This window comes from Carcharhinus amblyrhynchos, chromosome 17, assembly GCF_965287045.1.
Source record: "Carcharhinus amblyrhynchos chromosome 17, sCarAmb.v2.hapA, whole genome shotgun sequence".
Taxonomy (NCBI): Eukaryota; Metazoa; Chordata; class Chondrichthyes; order Carcharhiniformes; family Carcharhinidae; genus Carcharhinus; species Carcharhinus amblyrhynchos.
In genome coordinates this window covers 47,116,179-47,133,669 of record NC_137340.1, presented here as the reverse complement: position 1 = coordinate 47,133,669, position 17,491 = coordinate 47,116,179, and the positions used below count along the sequence as shown (strand labels likewise).

At 40.1% G+C, this 17,491-nt stretch overlaps 1 protein-coding gene across 3 annotated transcripts in view; it reads right to left on the bottom strand.

The window, feature by feature from the left end:
* Nucleotides 1-17,491, bottom strand: part of trim8b (tripartite motif containing 8b) — an 81,968-nt gene that overhangs the window by 13,456 nt on the left and 51,021 nt on the right. For all 3 annotated transcript variants that reach the window (XM_080205903.1, XM_080205904.1, XM_080205905.1), the window contains exon 3: nucleotides 2,826-2,921. In XM_080205903.1, the coding sequence (XP_080062029.1) occupies nucleotides 2,826-2,921 (96 nt within the window). The remainder of the gene's footprint in view (nucleotides 1-2,825; nucleotides 2,922-17,491) is intronic.

Genomic DNA, 17,491 nt, shown 5'->3' with positions numbered 1-17,491 from the left:
TGATCTAAGGTGCACAATCTGGAAAAATGCATCTGGTTGGGACGATGGATGGAGGCTAGGAGGGAAGGAGAGAATTTGGACGCTCTTAGTAAATGAATTTAAAAAAATCACAAAGCCTCAAATAAATCCAAGCCAATGGCTCACTGGGCAGGCCTCACTATCTGAAACCAGTGCCATTTAAGCTTATCTGTGGATGCAGACATCCTGGAAATTGCAGAAGTCTTGCTATTTGTGCACACACACACACTTCTGTGCCAATATAAGGAGAGCTCAGGACTGTTTGTTTTAATGTGGAAACACTATTCCTCAGCCTTCTACAGGAGGTCTCAAATCACCAAATGCAGATGCACAGAATCAAAAATGAAAATGATTCACAGCATTGCAAATAGTTTGCTTCTTTAGTCAAAACGGAACACCATTAATCTTTATAAACACTCTTTGTGGTCAGCAATATGTGACTTCTCATTGTCAGGACATGTTCATCCCCAATGTTTTTGCCTTTCCTGCAACACGTAAACAATATTGCATCCACCCTGGACTTTGTTGGTTTGGATAGTTATGAATTATCTTGTGCAAAAGTATTTTTATAAATGTTCAAAACGAAAGGGGCCAGTGTCAGGTGGTTCCCCTTCCCAAAGTTCAGTTGTTGAAGTCCTAACACAAATGAATACAATAACGCTTGAAGACCACATGACTTTTAAACTCAAATCAGTTCTTGATATTTATGAAGGGAACCACGCCTGGGCATAAATGCGAAGATCAATTAAATCTAATATCTATTGAAGTATTTCTCTGAACTTTATTAGAAATGAGATTCATCATATTTTGGCAATAGGGATCCAGGGAAAAAAATGATAGCACATACCCTTCATGAATGGCATTATAATAATATCTTTTCTTAAAAAAGGGTTAAATCCAAAAGGAGACCAAACATGCTAAATAAATTCAAGCGATGTAGAAAAGCAATTGAACTATACAGTCAAATATTAAAAACAGAAGTAGCAATGATCAATCTTTATAACACTGTATTCAGACTGCATGAGGTCAAGCATTGTAGCTAAAGGCACAAGGCTAATCCCCAGGATCAGAGTTAAGTGTTGTGAGGGAAGGTTGAATAAACTTGGGTTTTTCAACCTGAAAGGAGGTCAGATTGACTAAATTGCTTTCCTCATCTATAACTGTATGAGCTCCATTCCACAATCCCACAGTTAACATAAATTGTAAGTTAGTTTCCAATAATGCATTATGGTTACCAACAGAATACACCTTTGTAAAATCTGTACTTTCATAATTTGCTACAAGCTTGTCTTCAGATCACTAATTGCAGCACACCTACATTGAACCTCTTGATATAGATATACATTTCAGTACATCTCCTTCAGCATAAAGTGGCTAAAAGACTCAGAATATCTATATCAATTGCAACATTACTGCCATCTCTTCCAAACATTAGATAACAGGCATACTTCCAACAGGAGAACATGACTGAACATCAACAGTTGGAATGTACAGAACTTAATTACTAAGACACATGGCCTGTGGGGATCTCTATTTCTCCCCATGTCACTTTACAGGTCCACACCCAGCCACTGTAAAAGTCCACACCCAACTGCACCTGCCCTCATTCCCACCCCCACGTTAAACCTTTGCCTAATTTTCTCTCGAACTCCATTTGTTTCTCTCTTGACTTCCAACAAAACCCCAGCGATTAAGCTGAAGACTTTAGTGACACACAATGTCAGAACGCGATAGGATTCTAGGCTTTCTGTTAAAGCTTCTATAAAAATGAAAGCTAGTTTGCACTTGCATTTTTTTTAGTAACTTTTATTCTCAGGATGTCCCAAATTGTTTCACAACCTTTAGGTATTTATGAAGGCAAATACAGGTATCAATCTGTGCGCCACGTGCCCCAAAAAAATACCATTAACGAGTTTTAGTGATAATGACAGGAGGGAATGCTGGCCAAGCCACCAGAATATCTTTACAAATCCCTGTAGTGTTATGGTGATCTTTTATGTTCAGATCTTGGCTTAATGTCTGATCCAAATTGAGGTACCCAACAAAGGAATGCACCTTCAGTACAGCACAAGGGTTGGCCTAAGTTATAGTAAGTATTCAAACTGAGCTGGAATCGAATCTTCTGATTCAGATTATAGTCTCCCAGTTGAAGCAAGTAGGTTACACTCAATTTCAACCAAATAAAACAACTAATTTAGTGCTGAAGCAGCCCATGTTCAAATGCAGCAAGACCTGGGCAATATCTAGGCTCGGGCTGACAAGTGGCAAGTAACACTCTAGCCACATAAGTCCTAGGCAGTGACCATCTCCAAAAGATTATATCTAACAATTCACCCTTGATATTCAATGGCATTACCATTGCTGAATCCCGAACTAACAAGTTACTATTGACCAGCAATTGAATGGGACCAGCCAGAGCAGGTCAGGAACTAGGAATCCTGCAGCAGGGAACTCAACTACTGACTCCCCAAAACCTATTGTACCTATAAAGGTACAATGTGGGAGTGGAATGGAATACTCTTCACTTTCCCAAACAAGCAAAGTTCCAACAACATTCAAGAGACTCAGCACATAATTTCTATGATCAGTAGAAATTTAGAATTGGGGATTTATAATAGTTATGCCTAACCAATTAAGGCAGAATAACGATTCTTAATGACACCATTCAATCAACTTGACCAGCGCAATGCTTCAAAATACGTCCAAGAGAAAACATCAGGTCTCAACTAACAGCATTAAACCATCTCTATTTAGCAGTCATGAAACCTAAATGAGTTAGGTCACAAGGTTAAGAAGTTTAAATTTACCTCTATCACACTTTTATCAGTCTTCAGTTTGTAGATTTGTTCTTCAATATCCTGTTCTCTTTCTGACAGTCTCTCTTGTTGTTTCATCAGCATTTGCTTTAAGGAGAAACAGATTGACAGTGGTCATTAAGTTCAAAGAGAACACAACATCATGCAAAAATAAGAGTTCATAACATAACAGAAGATCTTCTACATGCCATATTACAATTTTGTTACCAGTCTCTTATGTTTCCCCAAGACATATGGTAGCATTGCCAGGTCTAGACATAAAGAACATTACAGAACCAGTTACATCTCAAAATAAACTTGCTGGATCCATTAAATCTGATTAGGAGGAAGAACTGCTTTCAAAAGAAGTTTCCCCAACTAGCCTCAACAGTCTGGCAAGCTTACAAGGATTGCTGTTACCCTTTACATTGGGAATAAAAACAAATTACAGGTTTGAATGGAACAGAATTAGGAGCATTCAATGTACCCCATAACTGGAAAACTACTCACTATGTCTCTCCCTCCTTCTACAAACTTAATATCTCCTCTCCTAATCTTTTCAATCTTGGTTTGTCTTGAATTTGTAAGTGTGGACTTTCATTTGATTTTTGTTCTTCATTGTTTTGTGGGATGTGGGCATTGCTAGCAAGGCTGAACTATAATTGCCCCTTGAACTGAATGTCGCACTTTCAGAGTCAACCACATTGTAGTGGGTCTGGAGTCACATGTAGGCCATATCAAGTAAGAATGGCAGATTTCATTACATTAGTGAATCAAATGGGTTTTTGCAATAATGATCATCACTAGACTTTTAATTCCAAATTTTCAAATTCCATCGCTGCAGTGAGATTTGAACCCAGGTCTCCAGAGCATACCCTTTGTCTACTATCAGTGCAGTGACAATACCACTATGCCAGAATCTTTCCTAATCTCAAAATTGGTTTGAAGACTTGTGTGCCTAATTTCCCACTAGAAGAGTCTTCATTTCAGATGACAGTCATCAAGTCGATGGCAAGAGCAAACAAAACACACATGTTGGCAGCACTACACAGCCAGTTTATGAGCGGCCTATGCTGAAGACTGCAATCACATTGGTTAACTTTGTTTGTGGGCATTGTGTAGCAGTGCTGGGGACTTTTGAAGAGAAAATGTATGGATGAAATATTCAGCCTTATTTTACCTTAATCTCTCATTGCCTCCAATTATCTAGATATATTCAGTTCAGGTTTTCCTCCCTTTGTTCCCTCCTCCAATTTTTTCCAAAGAAAGATCAGAAAATAGCCAAAAAGACAAAGATTACAGATAGACAATCTGCCAGAGGAAGCCATATAGATGTCAATGCAGGAAATGGCCTTTCAACTTCCAAAGATAGGCGGATGCACAAGCTGTATTTCCATAGCAGCAGTTCTGGTGCTCTGGAAATAAAGGTGCCTCCAAAGTCACCATAAAGCCACACATATGCCTAGAATTATTTTTTGATGGTTCACTGCTCTGTAGATGTCTGAATGCTGCAGCTTCTAAAATATGTTCATGATTTCTGGATTTGTGAAGAATTTCATGCTAATTATGATGGACCTCTTCACATATACTTTGCCTTTCTTTAGTTAAAAAAAAGCCCACAACTTACAGGGAGTGGCAATTGAGTCATAAAATCCCTACAGTGCATGAGGCCATTCGGCCCATCAAGTCTGCACCAGCTACAATCCCATCTAGCCCTATTCCCATAACCCCCCTGGATTTACCCTGTTAATTCCCTTGACACTAAGGGGCAATTTAGCATGGCCAATCAACCTAACCCGCACATCTGTAGACTGGGAGGAAATCCACACAGATATGTGGAGAATGTGCAAATTCCATGCAGGCCATCACCCGAGGACAGAATCGAATTCAAGTCCTTGGCGCTGTGCCACCCCCAAGTCAGACTGCAACTCCACTGCTAGGTTCTTCGCGTTAGGATGAAGCTGCTCCTATCACGCCCAACCCTCCAATGCAGGTAAGGAGGACTCAGGCAAGCTGGGCGGAGAACAGGGTCGAATAGTAGTCGTAGTCCCATAGGGAGTTGGAATGGGTCAGGAGTGTAGTTACCCAGAAGCGGTTTTAATTATTCCATTTTTTCCTGGTTAACAATTACTGTATTACTGTTGGAACTATCCAATGTTTGTAATTTAAATCCCATTATTGGGCAGTTCCCGATGCAGGGAATTGCCTAAAGGAAGCTTAAACTCCCCACATAATTGCCATGCAATCCTTACCGAGAACTCCTTGGAGCATATGGGGGGGGGGGGGGGGGGAAGCATGGGATGATATACCCCCAGATACACTGCACCAGAGCTTGGACATTACAGACCGGTGCATCTCTGGGCTCTCATTTACTTTTTCATTCATGTTAGAGTAAATCTCATTTGGTGCCAGAGATTTTATCTGACCTCCACATATCTGGAATATGAAGAACCCGTTCCACATTCACATTGTTTGAAGTAGTTTCTCTTATTCAAACTGCAAAATCATAGTCCCATGTTTTGGCAGATCTATAATAATCACTAGGATAATAATTTTTCTGCATTGCAGAGTGAGCTAACAGCGAGTACAGGTTCCCACCATTGGTTACGGACTGTAGCAATAAGTAGGTGCTTACTTACACAAGTTATCCTTCAGATTTCACTGAAAAGCATAAGCATTGTTGGTGATAACATTTTAGTGGCATGTGTGTTCAAAGATCAGCAAATCACTTACTTCCACTTCAGTAACAATTGCCCATCTCTACTGCTATCTTAGCTCATTTGCAGCTGAAACCCTCATCCATGCCTTTATTACCTCTAGCCACAACTATTCCAATGTTCTCCAGATCCACTTCACAGCTTGCATCCTCTGTAAACTTGGACTACCTAAAATTCTGCTGCCCAGCTAACTTGGCTCATTCACTCATCATCCCATGTGCTCACTGACCTACACTATCTCCTGATCCAATAATGCCACCATGTTAAAATTCTCTTCCTAATTTGAAAATTTTTGCCACTCATCCAATCAACCAAGATTTCAGCGTTTCTTCAATTGTGTCCTCTAATTTATCACTGATATTCTTTGCTCCACCAGTGCCTGCTGTGTTTTCAGCTGTCGAGGTTCGACACTTTCGATTTTCTCCTCTGCTTCGCTACTTCTTTCCCCACTTGTATGACACATCTTAAAACACAATCATTGTGCCTTGAGACATTGTAATAGATTAAAAGGTGCCATACAAATGCAAGTTATTTAATTTTCTACTATGTCAAAATTTGAGAAAAGCCAAGTGGTACAATGATGGATGTTGCCAAAGTAAATCCAGAGAGAGAATTTTCTTCAATATAACACTTAAACTAATTACCTGATGAGGATGAATTTGGGACAATTAATCAATATCCTGCAAAAGTGTAATTCTTTTAATTCATTCTTGGAATATGGGCATCAGGTTGTGGTCAACATTTATTGTTCATTTTTAATTGCCCGTGAGAAGATGGCTGTGAGCCACCTTCTTGAACCTTTGCTGTCCATATGATGTCGACACACCCATAGTACTTTTTCTTTCTGTAGCGCTTGATACAACTGAGTGGCTTCCTTGGCACAAAGGTTTCTGTACAGCCGATAAGATCTTTCCACCGGCCTAGTAGCCAATAGATAAAACACTACTACACTAACTAGCACAGCATAGAGTGTAAACTTGGGAACTTACTGGTCTGTACACTTCTCTTACTCACTGTAAAACGGCTAACTGGAAAGGAGAGACAAAAATAAAAGTAAACTCTGTTAGATAACAGATGTAGGGAGTGAAAATAAAAACAAAATAACATTGGGCAACGCAGCTGCCAATTTAAATGTAAGAAAAGTCCCACAAACAGCAATGAGAAAAATGCCCAGATAATGTTCGCTAGGAAATCATGATCTTGTTATTCTTCAAAAAAATTGCTATGGGATTTATGGTTTAACAGTACAGCATTTCCTCAGTGCTGCACGGAACTAGCAGCCATGATGATGATTTGTCCAAACTTCTGGAGTGGGGTTTGAATTCATCTGAGAGTTCCCGATCCCCAAAGCCAACATACTCTTGAAGGGAAAAACAAGTTGTTTTAAAAAACTGTTTTGAGAGCAGTATCAGACTTGTTTTACGTACAAAACTTTAAAAGGTATAACAAACACTGCATACAGAATGGCTCTAGATATACCAAATGCCATTGGGCCCAAACTGTAAACTGTGTTATCTGGCACTCTACAACTGAAATTCTCTGCTAACCAGAATTTTCAATGTACCCCAAATACGAACCGTCATTTTACCAACTGGAAGTAATTATGAAGCATCCAGAACCTGTACGCTATATTTTATACCTCATGTTTTAAAGTACTATTAACAATTAAAGTAAAAAGAATAATGTTCTTTACTTCCTTGCATATTAGTTCAAGCTACAAGTATTGCACTATAAATGGAACTATCCATTAACTGACATTTTTGATTAACTGACGCCACTCATTTCCCGTGCATGCAGGGTAATAAAGATTTTACTGTATTCCAAAAAGGCAAAATAGCCACAATTAAATCTCAGAACTAGTTTTAGTGGACGAACCTAACCAGAACTATTTGGGGACTGAAAGGAAATAATTTCACAAAGTTGACTTTAGTGCGTAAGCAAACAAGTGCAAGTGAGGAACTGAGTGCATACCCGAGTTTGTCGTGGACAGGTAAACACACTTTGCTGAGACAGAGCCAAGAAGTTAATTAGCTAACTAGCTGAATCTGGTTTCTCTAGCCCCAATTCAGTTTACTGGCTATTTAATCACATAAACAGCAATCTGTTTAAATTTTAATTAAGATTGTGGCTGATCTATGTCAATTCCACTTTCTTGCACTAGCCCCATTCCTTAATTATAGAACATAGAATCCCTACAGTGCAGAATGAGGCCAGTTGGCCCATGGAGTCTGCACTGATAACAATACTACCTAGGCCTCATTCCCATTATCCCCCACATGTTTACCCTGCTAATTCTCCTGACACTAATGGTTAATTTAGTATGGCCAATCAATTTGACCCACACATCTATTGAGTGTGGGAGGAAACCCACACAGATATGGGGAGAACGTGCAAACTCCACATTGAGTCACCCGAGGCCGGAATTGAACCCAGGTCCCTGATACTGTAAGGCAACAATGCTAACCACTGCGTCACTGTACTTCCCTTAGTTTTCAAAAAGCCTGCAGATCTCAAGCATTCAATATACTGATCAATTGAGCATCCAACAATTCAAACCCTTTGAAGAAATTCCTTCTCCTTAACTATCAAGCCCCTTAAATGTTGTTTTATTTCCACTGATACTTTGTGAATCACATTTGCTTTCACCAAAGTTTTGCAGAAATGAACAAGACATCAAATGAATGGAAAACTGATTTTGATGGAGTCTTTTTCATGTTGGGTTTTACTGGACTGCCTTCTGGCTGAGGGAGCTTGTATGTGCTGATGTTCCTCTGATGAATGGGAGGTGAAGCAGACCAACAGAATGCTGGACATGAAAATGAACGCTATTGAAGGCAGTGTTTCAACGTGGAGTTATGAAAGTAACAAGTGGAAGAAATGAATATCCATTGGAATCCTTAACAGTTACTCATTTAACATTTCAAATATGAGTTTGTGTGTTCAGGCATTTAACTTACAGTCTGGGGTCGATCTATAAATTTAATCATAAACTTGAATTTACATGGGAAAAAAAAGGAATAATACAAGACTTACAGGTATCTGAGCACACACGGATTCTAAAATTAATTAGTGGCTGTTGAGGGATATTGTGTTTGGTTTGCTTCGTTTATGTTAAGATTTCATTTTGAGAGATTTTTGCCATGTGATTATATTTAAATGCCAAGCTTGAAAAATTAACAAACACGTGACTACATTTTAAAACTCCAAAAGGCATGCTGGGTTAGCTAGAAATTGACTGCATTTTTGAAGGGTACAGTGCAAGCAGAATAGGCTCTTCATTAGCCAAACAAGTTTTTCATAAACAACATCTGCACGGCCTGTTTCTCCAAGTTGGAGACAGCATACGCAAAACAGTTTCAAAAACAAGGTAACAAATGACACATATTGTAGTTTCAGATTTGTGTTTGCAGTTCAGCTTTATTTTTGAGTTTGTGTGTGATCAGTATAGGGGTGCTGGCAGAAAAGCTAGTCTCTCTCCGGCTTTTCTGTTTCTTTTCACTTTTGTAATGATTTAATTTTAAGTTCTGTTCAATAAAAGAAATTCATTTCAACGTTGTACCAGTGCTGTCTTTGTCTATTCCAAGGAATGAATGGACCTTACAGTGCCAAATAATCTTTTTGTGTCAGGAAAATTTGCCAGATAAATTAAGATAGCAATCAAAAACTCAAAGAATAAAAAGACAAGCGGATTAAAAGCAAGTTCTGTCTTCATCTTGCATGAGCCTTGCTTTGACCTATAACACTTCAACACACGGGGTTGGCCAAACTGCAACCAAAGACTGCCTCAATCCAATTACACATCCAGTCGTTCACTTGACTGCAAATTTAGTCACATTATATTGTAACTTTAAGAATAATTGTTCTTCACGAGATTCTAAGTATCTTAAATAGAATATACCCCCCTGAAAGCTGATGACCATTTAATTTTGTAAGAATTCGTTGCTGTTTCGGATAATAGCAATGGGCAATCTCTTTGGATTGATGGACATCCGCATGGCTACAAATCCAGGTTGTTTATTGTTTTTATAAAAGAGACCAAAAGATTACTGAAATGTAGTAAAAACCACTAGTCTGAAGTATTGCACGTGCAACTTTTAACACATTTATATCTACATTAGGTAAATGCGTGCACGTGGTCAGGCTCATTTGTGTGGGAACCCGACGCAGGGGGAATAACGATACATTGAAAAGCTTTCACTGAATCACGGGGGCTCAAACTCGACAGACCCCTTGAACATACTGAACTCACCACAAATATATTTTAATTTGAACGTGTATTCAGCCAGCGAAGTCTGCATTATCTGGGAAAGTCTCAATACGAAATATACTGTAGCTTAAATACTGTTTTTACTGAAAAGAAATGGTACCTCATTGTGTGCGACATTTTTTGCGAGATCCAGCATTTATCAGTGCTCTGTAAAATGCCCACTATCTTTTGCCATGGAGAGAAGCAAAGCATACTTCTCTTATGTTATGAATGGCTGAACAGCAGAACTCAGTTGGATAAAAATCCACTGCACTGAGTTTTTCTGGATTTTGATTAGCATCAATACTGTACGTTAATACATTTAGAAATGCTCAGATTTAATGCTAAAGCTATTCAAAGCAAAAAATTAAGTATTGTTACTTTACCACATATCTAAAATGTGAGGAACAAACTCAAATCAACAAGGATTTGTTGCTGACGGCTCACTGAGCGCAAAGAGCAAGTCTATGAGACATGGCTGTAGAACAGAGCTGCTGGCCAAACAAATCCCCAGAAACCAGAGGCCTAACAAACTATTTCAACTTTGGTCCATGTCGATACCAGAATAAAGCACTTGTGCCAAGGAATATGGTTATATTGATGCACTCCTTTTACAAACACCATACAGTGACTTCACAAGACGTATGCAGGGATGTTAATGCTAAAAATTTACAAGGTAGTCAATATACAGACACTACAAGTGAGATTTTTCACACTGCCCCATGGTGCGATTCATGGCAGAGGAGGCAGCCCACCACTGGTTGGCAGAATTCTGCCACCATCAACAGGGTTTTCCATTCTGTGCACCCTGGCAGTGGGGGTTCACCGTCAGCAGGACCGGAAAATCCTACCAGTGAGATAATCTGAAACATTCCAACCTAAATTCCAATTTATATTTGCGATTGTAAGATTGTGTTTTGCCCTAACTTTTGAAAATAGGAAAACAATACAGGTAAGTACTGGTATTCCTAAATACTTGAAAACAAAATTGCCTTTTACATTATAGAAATCCACTTAATTCATTGGCAAAATATCTTGCATGGATAAAAAAAAATGTAGTTCTAACGATGACCCATGCTACATTTGAATCCTCCAAGCAAAACAAGGGAAAGGGTGCTCTTTCAGCTAAATTAGGCTTACGTGATTAACTGAAATTAAAGCTACCTTTTTAGGTATTTTATCCATGTATCTTTTATCGTATAATGCTCCTCTTTTATCTATCATAGTCTGCCTGCAAGTTAGAAGATTACCATATTTCACAATTAAACATCAGCACAAAGGGACTGCTCAATTTCTCAGCACAGTTAGAAAAGACGGAACATTAACATAAAATGTTTACTTTTTAGGTTATCAAGGCGAGCAATATCAGCATGGTAAATACAAATCTTCTCCAGATTTAATATTTTGTGTTTGCAGCTCCAAATTAAGAATTCAGCAGGCCAGATGTAAAGCAATATCTTCGCCACCTCAAAGATGGCCCTTTCCCCACTTCCACCAATATGGACCAAACAATTTTAGGCCGCAGGGGGCTCAGATTTTGTTTTCCACGCAGGAATTTTGGGGAAAAGCACATTGTGTAGCCAATGCACTTTTGCAAGCAATGTCCGAGTCATGTGGGATATTTAAAACTATGTTCAACTTTCTCCTGTAAATCTGACCTTCGGGTAAGCATTCTCCAAGGCGGCCTTCACGACACATGACAGCGCAGAGTCGCTGAACAGAGACTGATAGCCAAGTTCCGCACACATGAGGACGGTCTCAACAGGGATCTTGGGTTCATGTCGCACTATCTGTAACCCCCATGACTTGCCTGGGTTTGCAAAACCTCACTTACTGTACTGTCTGGAGACAATACACATCTCTTTAAACTGTGATCAGTGCTCCTTCCACTCACATTATCAGCCACTTCAGGTCTTGAACAGCAGGTTAGGAGTAAGGATTCGCATTCTAATCAGTAATCTCTAAACTGTCTGTGCTTTATATGCTCTGTCTGAGGCCAGAACTCTCCATTCACCTGACGAAGGGACTAACCCGAAAGCTTGCGAGTATATCATCAAATAAATAGGTTGGACTAAAACCTGGTGTTGTCAGACTTGTCACAATCCCAAAACCACCAGAATGATAGGCTGCACTCTCTTCTGTATATGCATAAGCAGCAACATACCATTGATTACTGGAGCACTATTCCCTATGTCAAAAAATTTAAAGCAATAGGAATTGAAACATCAACAGCATAATGCCGTAACAAGTCAAGTTTAAGACCCATGCCAAAAATTAGAGCATCTCACTGGTGACTAAAATCTGATTTGGTTTTGGCACAACTGATTTTTTTTAAACCAGCACTTCGAAGTGAGATCTTTTTGCTTTTCTCACTTACAAAAAAAGTTATCACAAATTAAATCAAATAAAGCTACACAGCGACAGGCAGTCATTTCCAAACCTGAATATCAGAGGCAGACTTAAACTTTTGGGACCCCATGCTTCAGCGCTGTGTGTTTCATTGCAAGTCCATCTCTGCTGAATATGGTCAACATTAGTTGCAGGCCAACTGAAAATACTTTTCAGCTTACTCAGTGCATAAAAACGGTGTCATCTAAAAGGAAGACTTACATTTTGCGATGTCCCAAAGCACTTTAGGGGCAAAGAAATATTTCTGAGGTGTAGTCACTATTGTAACATAGGAAACAAATGAATAAGGAACAAACTAACTTACATTGATAGTGCCCTGCACATCTTCACATTGCCCAAAACAACTTACAGCAAGGAAATAAAAGATAGAATTTGGCTATTTCTGTTTTGGTTGAACACTAACCAATACCAGGAGTTGTATGTCAACCCCAAAAGTTTACAACTCTGTGTCATGGGTGTCTCTGTAATATTTCTCAAGTGGTAATGGTATAATGGGCATGGAATTTAGTCAGGCAAAGCATATTTGAAATGATGAGCTATGGCGTTAAAACACTTGAGGGAAGCAAGTTCAGACAGCAGCATAATGACAAATGCAGTCAGATCGTGTTTACTGACCAATGGCTTCTCTTGGTCTCCCTAATCCTTTCTCACATACTGCAGTCCCAAGGTTCACAACACAAGGACATCAGGAGAACTCAATTCAAACAGTGCCAGAGAATCTTTTACATCCCCCAGATTTATGCCTGACAGCTTAAGATTTCATCTGAAAGTGGTATTACCAATAATGCAACATTCTCTGAGTATTGTACTAATGACAAGTTGATTCTAACAATCCCTTTGTTTTTAAACCTGAATGTGGTATGGTTATAGCTGATTATTTGAGCGAGGGAAAGAAGGTTTGAGTGATGTGAAAGTCCTCCAAATACAGAACGCTCTGCCGCAAGAGAAGTGCTGACTACAGGATGGGATGTGGGTCAAGTACAGATTTTCACTTTCATTGCCCAAATGAATGACAGCCAAATATTTTACAAGTAAACAGTTTCTGAATAATTCAGCAGGGCATACTGATCAAGAAAAATTGTTACCAGGACATACTGTTAAATTTCTACATGCCCCAGGCACTGTTTGAAGAAGAGTTTTTTTTCATTTTTTTTTGGTGGAGAGAGCAGATTCTGGAGTGCCATTGCTTTTCAACCTGTTCCATTTGTACGTAATTCCATTTTCACAAATAACTTAATGTCAAGCTTTATAGTGCTCCATCACTGCTGCTTTCCCAAATAATTTTCTTTACATACGAACGAGGAGTAGGTCATTCAGCCCCTCGAGACTGCTCCGCCATTCAATAAAATCATAGCTGATTTGATAGTAACCTCAAATCTGCATCCTGCCCATCCCCAATAACTTATCACACCCTTTGCAAGATTTTATTCTTTAAGACGGAGGTGAGGAGGAATTTCTTCAGCAAAAGGGTAGTGAATCCGTAGAACTCATTGCCACAGAGGGCTGTGGAGGCTAAGACATTGAGTGTCTTTAAGACAGAGATAGATAGATTCTTGATTAACAAAATGATCAAGGGTTACAGGGAGAAGGCAGAAGAATGGGGACGAGAAAAACATCAGCCATGATTGAATGACAGAGAAGACTTGATGGGCTGAATGGCCTAATTCTGCTCCTATGGCTTATGGTCTTAATCAAATTAATTGGTGCCAGAACCTTGAAAACAAACCAGATGTTTGGTCAGTACTAATAATTACTGTGCTGTCAGATCTTACTTACTGACCAGTACTTTCTGTTGGCTTTCCTTCCAGTTTCTCCCCAGATATTTTATAGTCACACAATTCAAACGTGGGACCAGTTGGAAGCACAGATAAAACTTTACCCCTTTTAAGTTCCAGGAAAGTCAAATTCAAAATCCCTTGCCCCAGTCAGTTCCTAACACAAAAACAGGTTTCCTAGCACCAAAACACTAGCTCTCAGTTAAAGCAGACGATAAGCATGATTAGATGGGGAAATGTCACTCTGGTGAACAAAGGACTATTACTTCTGTGGCGAAAAACTGCAGCAGGCGACGGTGCAGAGGGACCTCGGGGTCCTTGTGCATGAGTCGCAAAAACCCAGCTTGCAGGTGGTCAGGAAGGCAAATGGGATGCTGGCCTTCATAGCGAGGGGGACTGAATATAAAAGTAGGGAGGTCTTGCTGCAGCTGTATAGGGCATTGGTGAGGCCACAGCTGGAGTACTGTGTGCAGTTTTGGTCACCGCACTTACGCAAGGATATTTTGACCTTGGAGGGAGTGCAGAGGAGGTTTACTAGGCTGATAGCGGAGTTGAGGGGGTTGAGCTATGAGGAGAGGCTGAATAAACTAGGCTTGTACTCGTTAGAGTTTAGAAGAATGAGGGGAGATCTCATTGAGACGTATAAGATGATGAATGGGATGGATAGGATAGAGGTGGAGAGACTCTTCCCGCTCAGAAAGGACAGTAGGACTAGGGGGCACAGCCTCAAGATAAAGGGGGGGGAGCGGTTTAGAACGGAGTTGAGGAGAAACTTCTTCGCTCAAAGGGTGGTGAATCTCTGGAATTCTCTGCCCGTTGAAGTGGTAGAGGCTGCCTCGCTAAATATTTTTAAGACGTGGGTTGATGGGTTTTTGATAAGCGAGGGGATTAAGGGTTATGGGGAGAGGGCGGGAATGTGGAACTGAGCCACGACAGATCAGCCATGATCTTATTGAATGGCGGGGCAGGCTCGAAGGGCTAGATGGCCTAGTCCTGCTCCTATTTCTTATGTTCTTATGTTTGAGGAGGCCTCACAATATTGTACCTGATTTGCACCATGTTTAGGGAGAAAAGATTAAAGTGTGGGGAAAATAGACCATTCATCAAAATTATTGTGGATATTATTACAAATCAGAGTAGGTAGTAGCTCATTTCCAAAGGAATCATAAAGATCACAAGAGTTAGAACTATTCCTTAAAACAATAGCCATGGTGTTTTTAAGCTTAGCACACTCAGGATTATTCAGCAAGTGCTGTTCAATCGTGGAACCACATCTAACATTTGACATTACATCTGGGTTTTGTCAGCATGGGTTGGGTGAGTATAGTCAGTACTCTGCTTATTACCAACAGCTGAAAGGATGTGCTGTTTGATATGACCTGACAGTCATTGGGACACATGGCCTACAAAGTTGGCATTACATTGACACCAAAATTCATATACCAAATTACTCATTTGTGGTCCACTTCTTTTTGACCTGACAGTAGTAATACAAGTTCTGCACTAGTAGCTCAGTCCATCACATAAACCAGTCCACACTTCCTGCTGCCTCGAAAAAGCAACCAGCATAATCAAAGACTCCATGCAACCCAGACATACTCCCCTCTACCTTCTTCCCCTCGGAGATAAAAGATACAAACGTCTGAGGTCACATAGCAACCGACTCAAGAACAGCTTCTTCCCCACTGCCATCAGACTTTTGAATGGACCTACCTCATATTATGTTGATCTTTCTCTACACCCTAGTTATGACTGTAACACTATATTCTACACCTTCTCCTTTTCTTCTCCCCTATGTATGGTATGCTTTGTCTGTATAGTGTGCAAGAAACAATAATTTTTACCGTATACCAATACAGGTGACAATAATAAATCAGAAAACCAAAATGAGGACGGTTCATTTGGCAAGAGACTTGGTCAGAACATGCAGTGAGGTTGAACGATGCACAAACCTCCAAACAGTTAATCTATCCAACTCCAAGCACCACCTGCTCCACACGATAGAATTTGCAGACCATGCATTGGGCTGATCAGCCACCTCCAAGCCCATCGAAACATATTGAGGGATTGCCTAAGAACACTGTGGCTAAATGTGTATGGTGCCCACAAGATCATAAGATATAACAGCAGAATTAGGCCACTCGACCTATCGGGTCCACTCTGCCATTCAATCATGGCTGGTATTTTTCTCATCCTCATTCTCCTGCCTTTTCCCCCATATCCCCTGATCCCCTTAGGAATCAAGAACCTATCTATCTCTGTCTTAAAGACACTCAATGACCTGGCCTCCATAACCTTCTGCGGCAAAAAATTCCAGATTCACTACCCTCTGGCTGAAGCAAGTCCTCCTTATCTGTTTTACAGGATTGTCCCTTTCGCCTGAGGTTGTGCCCTCTGGTTCTCGTTTTTCCTACTTGTGGAAACATCCTCTCCATGTCTACTCTATCCAGGCCTCGCAGTATCCTGTAAGTTTCAATAAGATACCCCCTCATCCTTCTAAAGGTGCTGTCAAGGTGCTATGTGAATCCAACGTAAAGCAAATGAGAGTCTCTTCTTCCCTTGAGGAAAGATCAATAAGGGAGAGTGTGGCATAGTGGTAACATCACTGGACTAGTAATCTAGAGGCCCAGGCTGAGGACTTGAATTTAAATTCAATTCATAAAATCTGGAATTCAAAGCTCAATTCAATAATAGTGACCATGAAGCCATTGTTGACTGTTGTTAAAAACCCATCTGGCTCACGTCTGTCCTTTAGGGAAGGAAATCTGTCATCCTTACCTTGTCTGTGACTCCAAAGCCACAGCAATGTGGCTGACACTTAACTGCTCTCTGGACTGGCACAGCAAGCCACTCAGACCAAGGACAATTAGGGAGGGCAACTCATGCTGGCATGGCCAACAATGTCCACAGAATTAAAAAAAAAACTTTAATGTAGTGTCAAAACCCACTTGAACAGACAGTACAGAACTGCACCTTCATTTTCTCTTTGTCGTCCACGCAATTGCCTGGGAAGCAGATAGACACTAAAAATTTACTGATGGAACAAATAAGCCTATTTAGTCTACAAACATAAACCAATCCAAGTTCTAACTTTTTTCCCTCAATTTGTGTGTACTGCCAAAGTATATGGCTTTGTATGCCAAGTTCATAGTGCAGGCTGACTTAATGCAGTGATACTTGGTGCACAGCTCAAATTTTTCTCTACCCCTCAAGCAAACAACGTGAGTCAGATCAAAAATGTGACACAGCCTCACCATCGACTAATATGAAAAGTGAATGTATGGATGGAGATGTTGATTGGTGAAGCAAAAACTCAGTTATACTGGCAATTGGAGATTATGCACCTGATCTCAACTATCTTCCAACTGTGAGTACCAAATGGCATTTGATATTCCATTGATATTGTGGAAACAGTTGCTTAACTTGATCGAATTGCTCGATGCCCAGAGCAGATCCAAAACAAGTGGGCAAGTGTGTATTATTTCTGGATGTAGACAGTCCCAAATCTCTTGGGATTGACCCGCAGTATTA